The sequence below is a fragment of the Crocodylus siamensis genome, chromosome 5 (genome assembly GCF_052110815.1).
Source record: "Crocodylus siamensis isolate JL-2025a chromosome 5, ASM5211081v1, whole genome shotgun sequence".
NCBI classification, from domain to species: Eukaryota; Metazoa; Chordata; order Crocodylia; family Crocodylidae; genus Crocodylus; species Crocodylus siamensis.
The window spans coordinates 205,692,357-205,711,129 of NC_143399.1; the positions used below are offsets into that span (position 1 = coordinate 205,692,357).

Consider the following 18,773-nt stretch of genomic DNA (forward strand, 5'->3'; position numbering starts at 1 on the left):
ATTCACATATTCAATGTCGCAATCGACCTGCTGAAGGCCCCCCCCACCCTTGCTGGCAAATATGCTGTCCCTTAAACTATCCTATGCCTACGCGGGGCTGAAACAACCCTCTGAAGTCCAGCCCTTCCCAGGGCGTTGTATCCCCTCCTTGCGTTCTCTGCTTTCCTCTTCCTCTATAGAAATACAACTCGTGCATAGCTAATTGCAGACACTCTACCGTTGAAAAGCACGAGCCTTTTAGTGCTAGGAGGGAACGCACTTTCCAAATTGCTACTTTAATACATGTGACAAGCACCCTCACACCCCATGACCCATCCGTCCCCTCTGTCAAACCATAGAGCACGTTTTCACTCGTGATCCCCGTTGCCTTCCCTGTCTCCTTCAAAAAAGCCCCTGCCCTCCCCCACACCTTCTGTGCATAAAAACAACCCCACAAAACGTGCGCCACGGACTCAGGTTCGTCACAAAGTTCTCTTGGGCACTTGGGGGACCGTGAGAGTCCCCATCGATATAGTACTTGTCGCACTGGCAGTGCGTTTCTCACGGCCCTCCAGGCCAGCTCCTCGTGCTCCGCTTTCCATTCGTTCCCCACCAACCCTCTCCACACCCTGCTGACCTTGTCCGTGCTCAACTCTCCGACATCAGCCATTCTCTGCTTCCCCCTGAGGAACTTGAGGACTTTCCTGGCATCCGCCAGTCCTTCCATCCCTAACCCTGCCAAGCCTTCCCTGGCGACAAAGGATCCAAGGCGTGCGTAAGGGAGTGACATCCGCCAAGCCCACGCCCCCCGCCACCCGCTCCCAAACAGTCCCAGCCTCTGTAGGAGCCTTCCCCCCAGAAAACACAAAGGTTAGAAACCGGTCCCGCTGCGCCCCTCGCTTCCCTCACGACCATCTTCAGAAAGTGCACATAAACAAAAACCTCTATATTCGGGAGAGCCCATCCCCCCAAGCCCTCTTCCTTATATAACTCTGTCCTGGCCACCTTCTCTGTCTTGCCCCCCCAAAAGAAGAGGCACAATGCCCGCTGGACCTGCCGGGCCTGTAGCCAGGATGGGGGGTACGCCATCGCCGTGTACAAGATCTTTGGCAACAGGCACTGTTTGATCACTTGCACCTTTCCCCTTGCGGATAAATGCCGGGTGCTCCACAACCCCACCGTCTGGTTGACTCTCGTCTCTAACACTTCCCAAGCCCGCTTCCCTTTTCCATGGGTATCCATCCACACGCCCAGGATTTTCAGTTCCTCCCTTTCCACCCTCAATCCAAATTTCCCCAAATCCCCCCAGTTCCCAACCGCCAGGACTACGCTCTTGTCTGTGTTCACTCTCGCTCCAGATACCTCTCCAAACTCCGTAGCGTGCTTCACCACTCTTTCTAAGGACACCTCATCCCTCACCACGCATGTCACGTCGTCCGTGTACAGGAGGACTTTTAATTCCCTGCCCCTCGGCACTCAAACCCCGCTGATCTCCCTATCGCTTCTAATTCGTTGTGCCAGCGGCTCAATGGCGCAAACAAAGAGCCCCGGCGACAGCGGGCACCCTTGCCTCACCCCCGAATCCACTGCAAAGGCTTCTCCCAGGAAGCCCCTCACCAGCACCCTGCTCGTTGCCCTCCCGTAGAGCGCCCGCAGCCACCCCACAAATTCCCCCGGCATCCCCATGCCTGCCAGAACCCCAAACAGAAACTCGTGCCCGATGCTGTCGTACGCCTTTTGCAGGTCCAGACTCGCCACTATCGTGTTCCACTTCCGGTCGGTAATGTACGACAGCGTATCCCGGAGCAGCCAGTGTGCGTGTGTCGTCCGCCGCCCCCCCACCACGCACATTTGTTCCCCGCCCAGCACCTGCGGTAACACCTCCCCCATCCTTGTCGCTAGGATCTTGGAAAATAATTTATAATCCGAATTCAGCAGGGTGATCGGCCTCCAGTTCTTAATGTCTTCCCGTCCCCCTTTCTTATAGATCAAGGTGCACCCCTCACTTCCCCTACCACTGTTAGCATGGCTGTGCAGTGACACACTAGCACATGGGATTATTTGACTAAGGTGCAGCGAGTGTGTTGTGTCGATGCCCAGGCACTGCGGCAAGCTTGCTCCGACAACACAGGGAGCAGCAGACAGTGCTTGCAACTACCCCCCAGTGGGAAGCTCCTCTTTGCACCTCCCTTCTGCCCCCACCCTGTGCTAGGCCCCCCACAACGGGGCTCAGTCCCCCTTCCCACAAGGCCGTGGGCCCTTCCTGTCCCTCCCTGCCCCTTGGCTTCCACATCTGCATAGGACCGCCCCTTCTGTCATCAGCATGGCCCTGCCCACGGGACTGCAGGCATGGATGTCAGCAGCAACAAGGGCCAGGTTCAATTTTGGGGTACTAAATATATTTCACACTGGAGAGTCCTATGAGCGGCTCTGGGGGTCACTGCGCAGCAGGGAGCTGCTAGACAGCCTGGGTCCTTCTGCGCTGCAAAGGGCCCCTCATTGCTCCCTGCCTAGCAGCAAAAGAGCCGGGCTACAACCAGTGCCAACCGCACTGCTGGGTCAAGGCACGGAGCCACAGCAGCAACAAAAGTGCGAGGCCCAAAACAAGCCAAGCCCCAAGCCACGCTTAAACATTCAGCAAACATACCACGGGGCTCAGTGACACAGCTGTGCTGACCCCAAAAGAAGATGCAACAGGAACTAAATCACACCTGGGTCTCAGCCCTGCCCAGAGCACCCCACCACGACTGCCAGGCTCCAACCTTGGCCGGTTTGCTGCAGGGGTTGATGCCCCCACCGCACCGCATCATCCCACTCCAAACCCAGAAAACAAAAGGGGGAAGAAAAGGTAGAGAACAGAGGTCTCAAGCCCTGAGATGGACTTTCTGTCCTTGTACCTGAAGGTTTCCCTTCTCATCGCTTCAGCTTGCTTTTCTAGTGAAGAGCGGGGAAGACTCCCTGCCTGGGCCAGTTCAACTTTCAGCAGCCCTGACCCAGGTAGCTTGACCATTAACTAACTTTTCTAACCTCATCTCCTGGTCCCAACCAGAAGCAGCAACATTTGAACACTGCTCAGGCAGACCAGTCATTTAAAGGTGGTCCATGCTCCAGGTGACGTGGCCAGAGTCACTAAACTGGTTTCGCAGGTCCCTTGGAGGGAAGCATCAAACAAAGGCTTGGGCATGATGAGGGGCAGGAGGGTGATTCTCTTTCAGTCCTAGAGGAGGCAAAATATACAGCACAAACAAGAGACACAGTGTCACAAACCCAGAACACACTTGCCCACACAACCCCAAGTGTGTGTGGGTGTTACACAGACATTGGATCTATGGCATGTTGGGTGTACAAGCACCCCATGCACATGGCTACCCTTGCCCAGAGCTTCCCCTCTGAGCAGGCCCAGGGGGCTCCTCTTGGCCTGCAGGGGATTGCCCATGTATGTATGTGGTGAAGGAAGGCCTGTCCCTTGCAACTGAAAAGCTGGTAAAGTAAATGCAGTCAGGGCTTGTGGTAAGGTAAATGCTGTTTCACCCAGTACCTAGATAACCCGTGGAACTCTCTGCCATAGGATATCAAGACCGGTCACTTGAGCAGGGTTTTGGGAGCTGGATTGTGAGTTAAATGGGTAATGAGACCTTCCACTGTTATGTTAGGCAGGATATGTGGATCTAATCCATCTACTTCTCTTAGCAGTGTGTCCCCCTGCCCCTTTTCCTTTTGCATAAAATCTTTGCTTTCTGCGAGTCCCTTCCTAGCAGCAGATGAAGGTTATTTCTTTAGCGTATGCAGTTTCGGCATATTGTTTCAGCCGTCTTAAGGAGATGTCCTCGCCAGTGGGAAGAGCCTGAAGGCCACCAGGTAGCACTGTAAATGAGCACGAGTCAGATGAAGTAGGCTGTTGCTATGAGGGGGTGTCAGGGCCAGAGACCCCGCATGGCACAAGCGAGGGCAAAGGCTGCTGAGCACTTCTTGGCTTGCACACTTATACACCTCCGACGGAGCAGAGCCCAAAGAGGCAGCTGTTCTGGTTGGAGCGTGGAAGCGCAAGGCTGGACAGTGCTGAGTGAGCAGGGGACGGCGAAGCGGAGGAGCCAGGTTGAGACAATCCACAGAGCCCAGAGCAGAGACCAAGGCTGTGAAGGTTTAGTGAGCTGAAGGTTGCAGCTGAAAGGAGGGGATGCAGTGGAAGAATTGCAGCAGGCATAGAGGTAAGGAAGTGGTCCAGGGGGTTTAGGCACTGCAGGATGGCATAGGGAAGACTGATGAGACAGTCCTTATAAGCAGAGCAAATCAGGAAGAGGGTGGCTGTGGCTGTTCCCCCACCTCATCGGACCCACACAACGAAACGGGGACATCAGGGTAAGGATGGAGACTCCACCACCTCTCTGGGGAGCCTGTTTCGGTGCTTTGCCCTGCCTAGTGAGAAAGTCCTTCCTCATCTCCAACCTGCACCCCCCTTGCTGCAATTTGCCAGATGGTCCCTGCGATTGCCTTGCAGATTTATCCTAGTCTCCCCACAGGCAGCCCATGCCCGGCCTGGTCCAGGCAGGCAGGAGCTGCAGTTCTCCCTCCGCCCGGCGCTGGCCGCTGTGGGCAGGGCGCAGAGAGCAGGCATGGCCGCGCAGGTAAGCGGAGCATCCCCAGGCTGCAGCTGGGCATCATCCCTGGCCAGCCCTGCTGCTCCTGCGGCTGCCCTGTGCCTGGGGAAGGGTGCTGTGCCCGGCCCTGCCCTTGACCTTGGCTTGCTCTCCTCCCTGCCAGGCTCCCGGCAGAGCAGCGCACCTGCAGGTGGCCCAGATGTCCCTGTGGACCGTGGTGGCGGTGGTCCAAGCCCTGGAAAGGAAGGTGGACTCTCAGGCCACCCGGCTGCTGGGCCTGGAGGGGCGCTCGGGTCTGGCGGAGAAGAAGCTGAGGGTCTGCGAGCAAAGGGCGCTGGAGCTGGGCAGCCAGCTGGAGGGGAACAGGGGCGCGCTGGGCACCCTGATGCGGGAGAACCAGCTGCTGCAGCGGCGCCTGGAGAACATGGAAAACCTGCTGAAGAACAGGAACTTATGGATCCTGCGCCTGCCGCCCAGCACCAAAGGGGAGATCCCCCAGGTAAGGACCTCCAGCCCGTGCCACGGGTTTTTTTTTTCACACCCTTCTGGCATGTTGAGCTCCTGTCTTTCACTGTTTGCATTTGGGGAGTGCAATCATATTGAGCTCTGAGAAGTCCAGGCAGGACCTAGTTTGTTCTGTCTTTTCTAGAGAGCAGGTCGGACGGGGGAGTCTGCAGCTCTGGTTCTGCTTGGCTTGTGTGGCAGGCTGGGGACCGGAAGGGTGTGAGCTCAAGCCTGGGTGTGTGGCCCAGAGCTTCCCATCTGGAAAGGGCAGTCCTTGTGGGTTTGACAAATCTTGAGCAAGGTGCGGGGGAGTAGTAAGACACGCAAATCGGAGGACTGGGCCAAAAGAAATCTCATGAGGTTCAATACAGACAAGTGCAAAGTCCTGCACTTGGGACAGAACAATCCCCTGCACTGGTGCAGGCTGGGAGTGATGGGCTGGGCAGCAGCTCTGCAGAAATGGACCTGGGGGGGACAGTAAGATGGAGATGAGCCAGCAGTGTGCCCTTGTTGCCAAGAAGGCGAATGACATCCTGGGCTGCCTTGGTAGGTGCTTTGCTGGCAGTGATTATTTCCCTCTATTCGACACTGGGGAGGCCACATCTGGAGTCCTGTGTCCAGTTTTGGGCCCCACATGACAGAAAGGATGTGGTCAAGTTGGAGAGAGTCCAATGAAGGGCAATCAAAATGTTTGTGGGGCTGGGGGACAGGACTGGTGAGGAGAGGCTGGGGGAAATGGGCTGATTTAGACTGCAGAAGAGAAGACCGAGGGGGATTGAATAGCAGCCTTCCCCTCCCCGCAGGGGGGCTGCAAAGAGGTTGGAGCTGGACTGTTTTCAGTGGGGGCAGATGACAGAACAAGGAGCAATGGGCTCAAGCTGCAGCAAGGGAAGTTGAGGCTGGATATTATATTAGGGAAAACATTCTCACGAGGAGGGTGGTGAAGCAATGGAACAGGCTCCCCGGAGAGGTGGTGAACTCTGCATCCTTGGAGGTTTTGAATCCCCAGGTAGACAAAGCCTTGGCTGGGATGATGTAGTTGGGGCTGGTCCTGCTTGGAGCAGGGGGTTGGACTACATGTGACCACCTGAGCTCCCTTCCCACCCTCATTTTCTATGATTCTGTTGCCAGGGCTGCCACAGACTTGCTGTTCTTCCCCTGCAAGCCTGGACCTAGAAAAAATGCTACAAATGTGTGCCATGGCGCCAGCTTCTACCACTGCCTTTTAGTGCAGCAGTGAGAGCGGGCACTTTGCGCCCAGTCCACCAAGGTGTTTTCAGCAGGCGGGTGCTCATATCCTTTCCAGAGACATCTGTCTCCCTGGTGAATGGGGCCTTGGCTTTCTACCTGTTCCAAATTTCTGACGTGCCTTTTGCTCTCAAGTGCACATGATAAGATCCATTCCCTGCCAGGAGGATTTGGGGATGTTCCCCAAAGTCTGTCGAAGTCAGGGGAAAAACTCTGGCCTGTTTCACTGGGCTTTGGCTCTGGCCCTCATCTCAGAAGCTGCCTCTTGTAACCCTCGTGCTTGCAGGTGCCGGTGACCTTTGACGACGTGTCGGTCTACTTCAGCGAGCAGGAGTGGGAGAGCCTGGCCGGCTGGCAGAAGGACCTGTACAGGCACGTGATGAGGGGCAACTATGAGACCCTGGTCTCCCTGGGTGAGGATCAGTTTTTACTGTCTGATTTGAAACTCTGTCTCTGGAGTTCCCGATCTGACTACTTGCTAGTTCCTAACGCATTTCCAAAGTATTTATAGCAGACAGCTCACACCTATTGTTAAAACTAAAAGCTATGTGCACTGATCTGATCTGTTGCCTGCTGGCTGCAGAAGCGATTTAAGTCATGGGAACATCTCACATTAATGCCTTGATTTCAGGTGCTCTGGGAGAAAGTAAAGCACACCAAGGCTCAAATACTTGAGGCTTGTTCTAGGAGCAAAAGAATGTTTAAAAAGCCAGCAAAGGTCCTGTTTGACTCTCACAGGACCATTGTATAATAAAGCTGGGGTTTTTTTGGTCATAGGTCTTTGCTTAACCATCTGATAATGGTTAGGATGCTGGTTTGGCAGGAAGCCACCTTTTTTTCTCCCAAAAATCTCTGTGCTGTGACAATGTGATTAGGATGGGCCCAGCAGAGGAGATGTACCCTATCCCTATCCCTTTAGGTAACCTGAGCTGGCTACAATCCTGAGGGAGGGGGAACCTGCTCCCTCTGCTTCCTGACTGGGATCAGCTACCTGGGTGGGGGGCTTCTACCTGGTGGGCTGGAGTCTGCCCAGCAACTAGTGATGTATTTCAAATTGATTGGCTGACAGCCCACTGGAGCTGGCCTCCATTGGACCAGGTGAATGAGGTCACAGGGGCTATATAAGTTAAGACTGCCCAGGAGGAGGGGGCAGCAGCCATGTGGGAGACTCAGATTTAGAGAGGAGTTTTACCATCTCAAGCTGGCTCTCTCCCCCAAAACTCACGAGCTAGAAACGGCCTGCTTCCAGAGGGGATCTCCAACAACCTCTGGAGGATGCATGTGAGTAAGCTACTTGAGATCTGATTAGATATCTAGTCGGCAGTAACTCAGATGCGTGATCAAAAGGCTACCTCAGCCAGACTGTTTGCTCTTTAGGATTTCTAGGATATTGCTCAATCTTGTACCCTATTTTCACCCTACTCCTATAATCAATAAAGTTCTCCTTTGTGACCGGTGTGGGAGACTTATTGAGGGGTGGGTCTAAATTATGCCTTGGAGGCCCCTTAGGTCTGCGGACTAAGGGAAACTTTCATTTTTGGTCCCCAACTTGGGGAAGTGCCCAAGTGCCTGTACTGGGTTGAGTACCCGTAGGACTTTAGGCCTGTGTTTCCCCGAGGACACTGGGCCGAGACAGTCCCTTCTCAGGGTGGTGGCAGCTACGTTACCCCCAGACGAGTGAGTGTGCTCCAGGAAGGGGTCGGCCGGACGCGAGGCGCCCCAGGGAGGCACTCGGAGCCTGGCAGGGGGTCGGGCGCAGGGAGGTGGGCGGCTCAACGCAGGAGCGCCCCCTACTGGCCCGCCACAGCTGGTGTGTGGAGCCACTGCCTAGCACGCTGATGGAGGCTGTCTTACTGATCTTCCACCTGCCTGTATACGCCTGTTGTTTCTTATACTTGGGCAGTAAACTCTTTTTGGAGAAAAACTGTAGTCTACCTTTGATTTTGTATAGAGGGGAGTCTGATCCTGTTATAATACACATGTTCTAAGTTTTTGGCTGGATCGAACCTTTTTGCATCTTTAAAACATTTCTGATCACTCCGAACAGCACTGTTCAAGTTTGCCCTAGATTAGGCTCTCAGTGAGGACAGTGGAATTGGTGTAGAAATGATGCTTCTGTCATTGAATATGTCCCCTCACTTTTGCATCCTGACAGCAGGGTGCTTTCAGTTTCACCCCATTACACACTGGAGCAAGGATTCCTAGATGGGCTTGCTGGGCCTCTGTTTCCTAACAGACCACTTAGTTCTGCTTCCTGGTTTCTATTATTTGTATTAAAGGTACCACTAAGAGGCCTGCATTGAGATCAGGCCTCTGCTGTGCATACACAGAAAGAGACAGTCCTGGCTCTGATGAGTTTGCTGTGTTTACGCACAGGCTGATTACCTTCCTTTGCAGACAATCAAAATGGAAGTTTGTGCTGACAACATGCTGATGCCTGTGTTGTGCAGCCAGTTAAAATTGTATGTCAGGTTGGTGCTATCACCCATGTTCATAGACTCATAGAAAATTCAGGCTGAAAGGGACTTCAGGAGGTCACATCTAGTCCAACCCCCTGCTCCAAGCAGGACCAGCCCCAACTACATCATCCCAGCCAGGGCTTTGTCTAAAAACCTCCAGTATACTCACATTGCGAGTATATTGCTAATGCTCAGCAAATTATGTAACTTGACTGTTTTTCCAGAAGCCTGTGAGGCAGCCACACAAGAACCAAAGTACTAATGAGCTTTTGAACTGGCTAGTGGCACAACCCCACTGCTATGGTCAGCACCCCTCCCCACACTGCGAGGTAGCAGTGCATGAAATGCCCGCATGTGTGGTGTGTGGTGCTGTAGACAGGTCTGTGGTGCCACACACTGCATGTCCATGCTCATCTGGGCATGGTGTAAGGATGTTTATAGACATGCGCCAGGAGGGGGGAGGGGTGCACCGCTAATTAAAATGCCTGGAGCATCACATTTATCTGAATCCCTGTGCTAAAAAATGGCGGTGGGGGCAATTTAACTAAAGGTTGTTTGACAAACTTCAGTTAAAGCACCCCGCCACCATTTTTCAGCACAGGATGCTGATGTATGCAACACTGCAATTTGCTGGAGTGTGGTAATTACCATGCTCCAGGAATTACAAGACAGTACTGGAGCAGCTCCAGTATACAGTACAGTAAGCAGTGCTGTAGCAATGAAGTTTGGTGCCCAAGGCAAAGCCTGCAGTGGCAGCCTGCCCTCACCCTGTGCACAGATCTGGGGGCACATGCTGCCCCATGCTTGCTGGGGAGTGCACACAGTGGTGGGAGATGCCCTTCCCCTGCCCCAGGTCTCCCCAAATGAGCCTCTCGCAGCTCTGTCCTGTGCCTGTCCCTGCTGGGCAGTGCCTATTAGCATCCCTTTGTTTCGGCGCCTGGGGCAGTCGCCCCACTCAGCCCCCCTTGTTATGGCACTGACAGTAACCACTGTGATTACAGTGCGCTGGAGCAGCTTCCCTGCACGTGTATAGGAGCCCTAAGAGTCCAGGCGGGAAGGTTTCAGACTCATGGGAGCAGGAGTGTTCTCCACATGTAAAGTGTTGTCTAATGGACTTGTTTTAAGGATGGGTCAGAGCTGGTTCTCAGGTCCTGTCTTTATCCTAACCTAAACTGTATGCATCAGATCCTCCAGTGTGCATGTTGGAGCAGACTTGGGAAACAAGCTGATTTCTTTCCAGTGCACATTGTGACTCCAGAGGAAAAGCGGGGGAAGCAGACCTTGGGGAGAAGACTGCAGTCTTGTATTTTTTTTCTTTCTTTCCTACCCCTCTGAGGTGTTTTGTCAGTGTTTGGTACTGATGTCCATCCGTGTTTGGCTGTCTGAGCCACATCCTTTGCCATTGAGGAGGCTGAATGGAGAAGAGATGAGTGTGGCAGGCAACTGGCTGCTTAGCTGGCCAGTAACCCATTAATCTCCTTCCCTAAGCATCCCCAGTCCAGTAGGCTGGGTGTTTTAGAGGGGAATAAGAGCACATAGGACTGGATCCAGTCCTGATCCAGAGCCCTTGGAAGTCAGTGGAAAGACTCCCGGTGACTCCTGCTCCAAGGTGCAGTGATGTGGCCAAGGTTACCAGGGAGTTGGTGGCAGAGTCAGGAAATGATCACGGCTCTGCCCAGCCCCAGCCCAGAGCCTTTGCCCTGAGACCAGCTTCATTTCCTTAAAGGGCCAGACCTCTATTTTAGGAAAAAAACGTTTGCATATTTTAAATCTCATCCCCATCCCCATGGCTAGATTTGGGTAGTCAGCAATGATGCTGAGCTCATCACCTGGACAGAGACTGTCTGGGAGGTTAGAATAGTTCATAGCGGTGTATCTGAGCCATTGCGCACATCTGCTCCATTCCTCTTTGGGGCCAGCCAGCTCTCCCTTGGGAGCACCCAGATTCCCTCCAGACCCATTCCATGTCTGCGGGATCTGTATTGACACCTGGCCTGCTGTGCGGGGAGAATGGGACAGCCGGTTTCACCCGACGGAGTGTGATTTTTCTGTGAGTGCTGACAGGACATTGTCCCCTTTGCATCTCCTACCCTGAGCAGACTATGCCATTTCCAAGCCGGACATCCTGTCCCGCCTCGAGCGAGGTGAGGAGCCGTGCATCCGGGACCAGCTGGCAGCATGGGATGGACGAAAGAAAGGAAGCCAGGAGAAGGAAGGATGGGTGGCAGGTGGGACCCATGCTATCCCCAGCACAGGTGAGTTTTATCAGCTATCTTGCTGCTGTGAGTGCTTGAGTCTGCAGGGGCTGGGACAGCAGCAGGGTGGATGGCAGCATCCAGCAAGGTGAAGTTGCTGCATCAACAGGGCTCTTGTCTCTCTGCTTCCACCTAAGACATGGGGTGCCAGGGGCATGCCTGGTGTTTCCTTGCAGCTGTGGGTGGGGACTGGGGGATGCCTTTGGTGAAGGCATGCCTGTGCACACAGGGGACTGGACCTGATGAACTTGGAGGCCGCTTTGGATCTGATGTCCCCATGTAAGATGACAGATGGGGGTTGTGGCTGTGGGCAGATAACAGGCAGTACCGAGACTGCAAGGCACCAAGTGCAGCCCTGTTCTGCATCTACATGAAGAGCAGTGTGAACCTCACGGATCCTGATATCACCTGCTAGAGGCACCGTTCTCGCAGACCGGGTTTGCACAGTAACACCAGGATTTCAGCCTAGCCCTTCTGCAGCCCTGTCCCTCCCTGCTCGCTCCTACATGTGCAGGGAGGAGGGTTGGTGCTGACATCTCTGGGCTGGCCCTTTTGTGCTCTCAGGCACCTGTAGGGACGTAATAAGAACAGACCGGTCTCAGTGGCAAGCACTGTCCTGCCCTTAGGCTGGGCTTGGCCTTGGAGCCGTGTGCCACCATGAGGGGCTCTACATTAGCTGTTACCACACAGGAAAGAGATCCTGGAGTCATTGTGGACTGTTCACTAAAAACATTGGCTTAGTGCTCAGTAGCAAAAGGGGAAACAAAATGGTAGGGATGATGAAGAAGAATATTATAACCTCTCCCACAGAAAGTATCATGATGCCCCTTTATAAATCTATGGTGTGTCCACACTTTGAACGCTGTGCCTGGGTCTGGTCCCTGCACCTCCAAAAGGAGAGAAGAACTGGAGAAGGTCCAGAGCAGGGCAACGAGGATGATGAGGGGCATGGAGATGCTTCTGCATGAGGGGAGACTAATGAGGCCAGGCCCGTTCAGGTTGAAAAAGAGACACTTGAGGGGAAAGAGGTTTATAAAATACTAAATGCTGAAGAGAGAGTTAATAGGGATGTGCTATTTACTATCTCGCACAATGCAAGAATGAGGGGTCACAAAATGAAGCTCATAGGGAGTAAGTTTAAAACTAACCCCAGGAGATTTTTTTTGACACAGCATGTCACTGAAGTGTGGAACTTATTGCCGCAGGATGTTGTGGAAACTGAGACATTAGCCATGTCAAAAAGGGATTGGACGTGTTCTTGGAGGAAAGGGGCATCAGTCGCTATTGAGCACAGGAGCGAGGGGCATGGCCTCCAAATTGGGACTTGTAAGACCTGAAATGCTGGAGGATGCAAGGAAGAGGAACAATGGAAAACCCCTGATCAGACCCAGGTCACTTTCTGCTGCTGTGTGACTGGCCTGTTTGACATACCCTGATATCATGGGCCTCAGCCCAGCTTAAGAAGGGAGGCCACTGGAGGCATGCCAAATAATTGCTTGGGACAACAAAGAAGAAAACAGAAATGGGAGTGGGGTGACACAAGAGACTGAGACAGATATATCTATGATCTGCCCTGGTCCATGGCCATTCTTACGTCCTTTGGTTCCTCTTATGTTTTTAGAGGCGAGTGGGCCCTGAGGCACCTGTGTTCCTGGGGGTTTTCTCTCTACCATGGGAAAAGCGATCCATCATTGCCAGCCTCTGCCTTGCTGAGGGTCTCTGTTCGTCCCTCTGTTCGGGTGGGTATGCAGTGAGTCTGAAAGCAGCATTCACTCCTTCCTTGCTTTCTCTGCCAGTAGGAAATGCCGTTTCCAAGCCTGACATCCTCCCCCAGGCTGCTGGAGCAGAGGAGCTGCATGTCGGGGACCAGGGAGATGCAGAGCAAGAGACCCCTGCAGAGCCCAGCATGGGTGAGCAGTGGCTTACAACCAGGAATGGTTGCGGGAGGCGAGATGCCCTCGGCCCGGCGCTGTCCGACGGCCTGTCGTGATGTGCTTTGTGCTCTCAATATAGCCCACGTGCTCCTCTCACCCCCGCAGTCTTCTGCTCTAGCAAGGGCAGTAATGGCCAGTGACTGTCCCACTAACTTGCTTATGTTTGCAATGAACAGCGTCTCCTGTTCCCACGTCGGACACTTTAACCTGGATCGCTGAGGAGGAAGTGCCGGGTGCAGGAGGTCTGTGGGATGCAGAGGAGAGAGGAATCCTGCCAGGCCCTGGAGCAGGTGATCCTACAGAGATTTGGGGCTGTGGAGGGGAGCAAGGCCTCCATCTGTATCCTGAGAGCCTGGGGCTCTTTGGAGGCAGCGAGTGGGGCGGGTTGCTGTGAGCTGCCCCAGCCACGGCTTGTCCTTGCTGTCCTAAAGGATGGTGGTTCACGGGGCAGCAACCAGGAGCCTCTGTCACACCAGCGTCTGCTCTGCTCAGTTCCAGATGGACTTGCAGCCATAGACAGACAGCCCCTGTCCCAAGGAGCTTGTAGCCTAATAGCCGGGTCCTCCCTCTTCCAGAGCCATGGGGTGGCTGCTTTTGTCTGAGTGTTTGGGTGGGATGTAGAAAAGCTAATGCCTGCTCCTCTTTCTCTGCCCTAACACCCCCCAAAAGGGGTTGTCTGCCCCTTTGATCTGCCCATCTCTGGGGTTTGGGGTCTTGGCCTCTCAGCCCTGCCAAGATGCAGGAGGGGACTGACTGGGGTCTCATGGTGATTCCTTACCAACATGGATTATGGTTGGTAGCACTTGAGGCTTTGACCCAAACGATCCCGTGCCATGGGTCTTTTGGGTTCTTGTCCCAAAGCTTTCAAGTATCCCCCAGGCTGCTCCAATGCATGTTGGCTTTTCCCTGCATGGCATCTTCCCCGGTAGGACACAGCAGTGACACGAGGGTGCTTTCTATTCCAGCTGAGAGCAGCGTGACCAGCCGAGGGCAGGACCAGCAGCAGGAGAGGCACCCAGACACACCAGTGAAATCACAGGAGGAGGCATCCCCACGGAGCCTCCATGCACAGGGTGCATCCCAGAGCAACGCAGTGCCACCCACTATCACCCGGGTGGAGAAATCCACCCAGTGCAGGAGGGACTTCGGCCTCTTCAAGGGCTTTGTCCTGCAGGGTGGGGAGAAACCATTTGCCTGTGGGGAGTGTGGGAAGAGCTTCCAGCTGAAGGGCAACTTCGTGAAGCACCTGCGGAGCCACACCAAGGTGCGTCCCTACCAGTGCACCGAGTGCGAGAAGAGCTTCAACTGCCAGTCAGAGCTGCGGCGGCACCAGATGATCCACCGCGGGGAGAAGCCGTACCCGTGTGGCGAGTGCGAGAAGCGCTACAGCCGCAAGGTCTACCTGCTCAACCACTTGCGTGTGCACACGGGTGAACGACCTTTCCCCTGCCCAGACTGTGGCAGGCGCTTCCGCCAGAAGGCTGTGCTCATCTCCCACCAGCGCCTGCACACCGGGGAACGCCCCTACTGCTGTGGCCAGTGTGGGAAGAGCTTCACGCAGCAGTCCAGGCTCACCAACCACTACCGCACCCACACAGGTGAGCGCCCCTATAAGTGCAGCCAGTGCGACAACAGCTTCAGCGAGAAGTCCAAACTCAACAGCCACAACCGTGTGCACACGGGGGAGCGGCCCTACAAGTGTGCTCAGTGTGACAAGAGCTACTGCCGCAAGGAGTACCTGCTCAACCACCAGCGCGTGCACACAGGGGAGTGGCCCTTCCAGTGCCCTGACTGCAGCCGCAGCTTCATGCTCAAGAGGAGCTTCGTCAAGCACCAGTGCAACCATGCCAAAGAATGGGGTGGCCTGGTGGAGCCCCAGGACAACAGCACCAGGGATGGCTTGGCAGGGAAGGAGGAGTTGGAGGGATGGCAACTGCCTCAGTGCAGCACCTGTGGGAAGAGCTTCCAGGACCTGGAGTCACTGAAGGAGCATCAGGCACTGCACAGCGTGGAACAAGGGCATCCGGAGGGGTCCGAGTCTCCTGGGCAGGATGCCAAGGCCAAGCTGCTGCTTGTGTAGATAGAAGAGATGTGGTAGCCTGTGGGGGAAGGCCAGGAGGGTGCAAGGCTGGAGGGGTTTGGAGATAGGCTGCAGCCGTGCTGACTCAGACCCTGTGTTGGTTGAGCCACCGAGGGGGTTGAATGCCCAGCTGGCAGGCTTCATTCAGTGGTGATGCTCAGCAGGGAGGGTGTGTCTTTAAACAGGAAGCCCAGCAGAAAGGCTAGGAGGGCATCCGAGTGACCCCACCTCTGCTGGGGAGAGGTTACCCCTGGGTGGCAGGTGGGATGGTGGGTGAGGAGCACATTGTACGGGAGACTCTTGACCATGTCTGGCTTGGTCATGTCAGCTGCACAAGGTATATACTGACATCTTCAGTGTAGTCCCCGGCAGAGGTATGGCAGGTCTAGGCTGCTTCTGTGGCTGACAGCCCAGAGCCAGGGCAACCTGTGCAAGGAACCTGAGCTGGGCTGTTCCTTTGGGTAGGGCCCGTGTGCATACGCATGTGTGTGTGGCCTGGTTTTGCTGTTCTTTTATCATGTGGCATACAGTTCTGAACACGACTTCTCACACCTAACGGGAACACGATGGGTCTCGGAGGCAGCTGCCTATGCTCCAAGCCCTGTGGGACTGTAATTAGCATTATGCCCTACTAATTGAAGGCTGACAGGGCACCCTGAATGAACACATTGGCTAGGAACACGTGACTTGGCAGCACAGTGAGTGTTCCCGTGCCCAGGTACCCTGCTCCAGGGCACTATAAATGCTCATAATGAACACATCTCACTGCTAACAGATGCTAGTGGAACATGCAGAGACAGGCAGTGGGATGGAGGCTGCTGCTATGTGTTGTTTCCAGTTGCTCACACATGTCACTTGCCCCCTTGCTTTGGTTCCCTCCCCTGGCTCATTTTTAATGTCATTACAGTAATTGGGAGAAGGCAGATTTGCCGTTTCCCTGCAGTTAGGATGTTGCCAACTGCAGTGGTTGTATTAAAAGTCGTGAGCTACTGGCTGGCTTTCAGCCCACAGGACTCATGCCAGGTGACCTTTGCCCTGACTCCAATCTTGTGTCCAGCACCGTTGTGCCACTGGTATAGGGTACATGTTAGAGGGAGATGATACTTTCCTGCCTGGTTTCCCTTGAAGCAGGTCTCTGCTTGTGTCCGGTTTCACTCTCCAGGACTTCCTTTCTGCCGCAGATCCGTGTGCCTCTGGTACTGTCCCTGTCCTCTAAATCATGGTGTTTGTCTGACACATGTGCGCGTTGCTTGGATTTTCCCTCTTTTCTTCCTTAAATGTGATGAATAAAAAGCAGTAAAGGTGAAGGTCCAGAATGAGGCGTTCGGCTGCTTCGGATGCTAAAATTGGTCGCTGCAAAACACCTGCTGATGCCAGTGCTGCGAAATCGCAGGGGCTGATGGTGGAACTGGGATCAGTGTGGTGAGGGGAAATGCCAGCAAATCGCAGCAAGGCCAGGGCTTTGCTCTGGAGGAGGGGAGACAAACCAGGAGCTTTGTGGTTGTTTTTTTAAATGGGGAGGCTCCTCCTGCCTCTAAGCCCAGAGGTGCTGGAAGGTGTGGGGAAATGTGCTGGAAGGTGGCGAGTGGGGTGGAGCTAGGGCTGGATGTCGAGTGCAGAGATGTTCCCCGTTCAGCACCCCTGTAGGGGTTGAGGGGCGGGCTGCCTCTCTTTCCCTCTCCAGGTCCATGGCAGCCTGTGGGAAAGTTCTTCTGCCTGTCTAGCAAGAACAGCCCCAGCTCATTTCACCTGAGAGGCCTGCAGGCCTTCATCCACCGCTACAGCCTCATCACCAGGGGCTCCCCTGTCTACAGGAGCCGTTGTCTCCAGTCCTGGCGCAGAGCCCTTTCATGTGCAGTCCAGGGGAAGCACTTCTACGGAAACATCCAGCTGATGGAGGCCAGCCTCTCTGTGCTGGGGGTAGGGCCCCACTGGGGGCTGCAGCTGCAGCATCAGCTCCAAGGAGCTTAGGGCTGCACCAGGGGATCTGCATCAGAGAGGGGCCCGTCCAGTGTGATCACAGCACAGCGCAACGCTCCCTGCCCTCAGGCTCTCCTGCACCACAGGTGGCCGTAACCCGATGGGGGGACGTGGATGGGAATGTCCTCTTGGCTCAGGTATGGTTACAACGTGGGGCATGATGTGCCATATGTAAGCGCTGTCCTTAGAAGCTGAAACGGCAGCTTGTCCTCTGGACTTTCCCTTGGTTTTCCATGTTTTCCTCTCCTTGTTCTCTCCTTCGGGCATGTCCTGTCTGTCCTGTGTCCTCGGGAAGCTGTCATTTGGTGGCAGGCCATGCCAGGGAAACATTTTCCCTCTGTTTTCATGGAACTGAGGGTGCAAACTCTGTCCTGGCTGCAAGCTCTGGGCCTGATTTCCCACCCATCAGCCCAGGCTAATGGCACTGGTTGAGCGATGCTAGAGGGAAGGGCTGAGCTGGGCCTGGTGACCCTGTGATGCCCGTGCGCCTGCTGCCTTTCCTATCGCAGCAGCATCGTCGGCAGCCCCTCGATGTGCAGATGATCTCTACCACAGCTCACTGACAGGGCTTGAAGTGACTTAAAAGACACCAATCCTTGAGCCGCAGATCTGTCCGCAGAAGTTTATCCTGGGGAAGATCTTGGAAAAGTTTATTAAGGAAGCCATCCTTGAGGGACTGGCCCAGGCTAACATCCTAAGGGACAGCCAGCACGGGTTTGTTGCGGGTAGGTCTTGTTTGACCAATCTCATTTCCTTCTACGACCAGGTGACCTATCACCTGGACAAGGGAGAAGAGATTGATGTCATATATCTTGACTTCAAAAAAGCCTTTGATCTGGTATCCCATGATCACCTCTTGGCCAAACTGCCCAGTTGTGGCCTTGGCTCCACCACGATCCGCTGGCTGGGAAATTGGCTTCGTGGTCGGACCCAGAGGGTTGTGATTGATGGCAGTCACTCATCATGGTGCCCTGTGACCAGTGGGGTCCCTCAAGGCTCTGTCCTGGGACCTATACTGTTCAACATCTTCATTAACGATGTGGACATTGGAGTCAGGAGTGGACTGGCCAAGTTCGCCGATGACACCAAACTTTGGGGCAAAGCATCCACGCCAGAAGATAGGCGGGTGATCCAGGCTGACCTGGACAAGCTCAGCAAATGGGCGGACGAGAACCTCATGGTGTTTAACACTGAAAAATGCTAGGTTCTCCACCTTGGGAGGAAAAACCTGCAGCACCCTTATAGGCTCGGCAGTGCTACGTTGGTTAGCACTACAGAAGAAAGAGACTTGGGGGTCATCATTGACCATAAGATGAACATGAGCCTCCAGTGCAATGCTGCGGCTAGTAAAGCGACCAAAACGCTGGCGTGCGTCCATAGATGCTTCTCGAGCAAATCCCGGGACGTCATTCTCCCCTTGTACTCGGCCTCGGTGAGGCCGCAGCTGGAGTACTGTGTCCAGTTTTGGGCTCCACAATTCAAAAAGGATGTGGAGAAGCTTGAGAGAGTCCAGAGGAGAGCCACGCGCATGATCAGAGGTCAGGAAAACAGATCTTACGATGACAGGCTGAGAGCCACGGGACTCTTTAGCCTGGAAAAGCGCAGGCTCAGGGGTGATCTGATGGCCACCTACAAGTTTCTCAGGGGTGACCACCAGGATCTGGGGGAACGTCTGTTCACCAGAGCGCCCCAAGGGATGACGAGGTCGAACGGTCACAAACTCCTGCAAGACCGTT

General features: G+C 54.5%; 1 protein-coding gene across 2 annotated transcripts; it reads left to right on the forward strand.

Moving 5' to 3' along the window:
• Positions 1 to 841: 841 nt before the first annotated feature.
• Positions 842 to 17,840, forward strand: LOC149865210 (zinc finger protein 783-like). 2 transcript variants are annotated; one of them, XM_090048071.1, is made up of 7 exons: positions 842 to 4,604; positions 4,741 to 5,076; positions 6,616 to 6,742; positions 10,888 to 11,043; positions 12,843 to 12,953; positions 13,154 to 13,267; positions 13,943 to 17,840. In XM_090048071.1, exons 1-7 carry the CDS (start codon positions 4,593 to 4,595, stop codon positions 15,055 to 15,057), a joined length of 1,971 nt encoding a protein of 656 aa, XP_089904197.1. In that variant the 5' UTR covers positions 842 to 4,592; the 3' UTR covers positions 15,058 to 17,840. The 2 variants fall into 2 exon arrangements, with proteins under 2 accessions (XP_089904197.1, XP_089904196.1); XM_090048070.1 differs by having other exon boundaries at positions 843 to 4,604; positions 12,840 to 12,953.
• Positions 17,841 to 18,773: the final 933 nt, after the last annotated feature.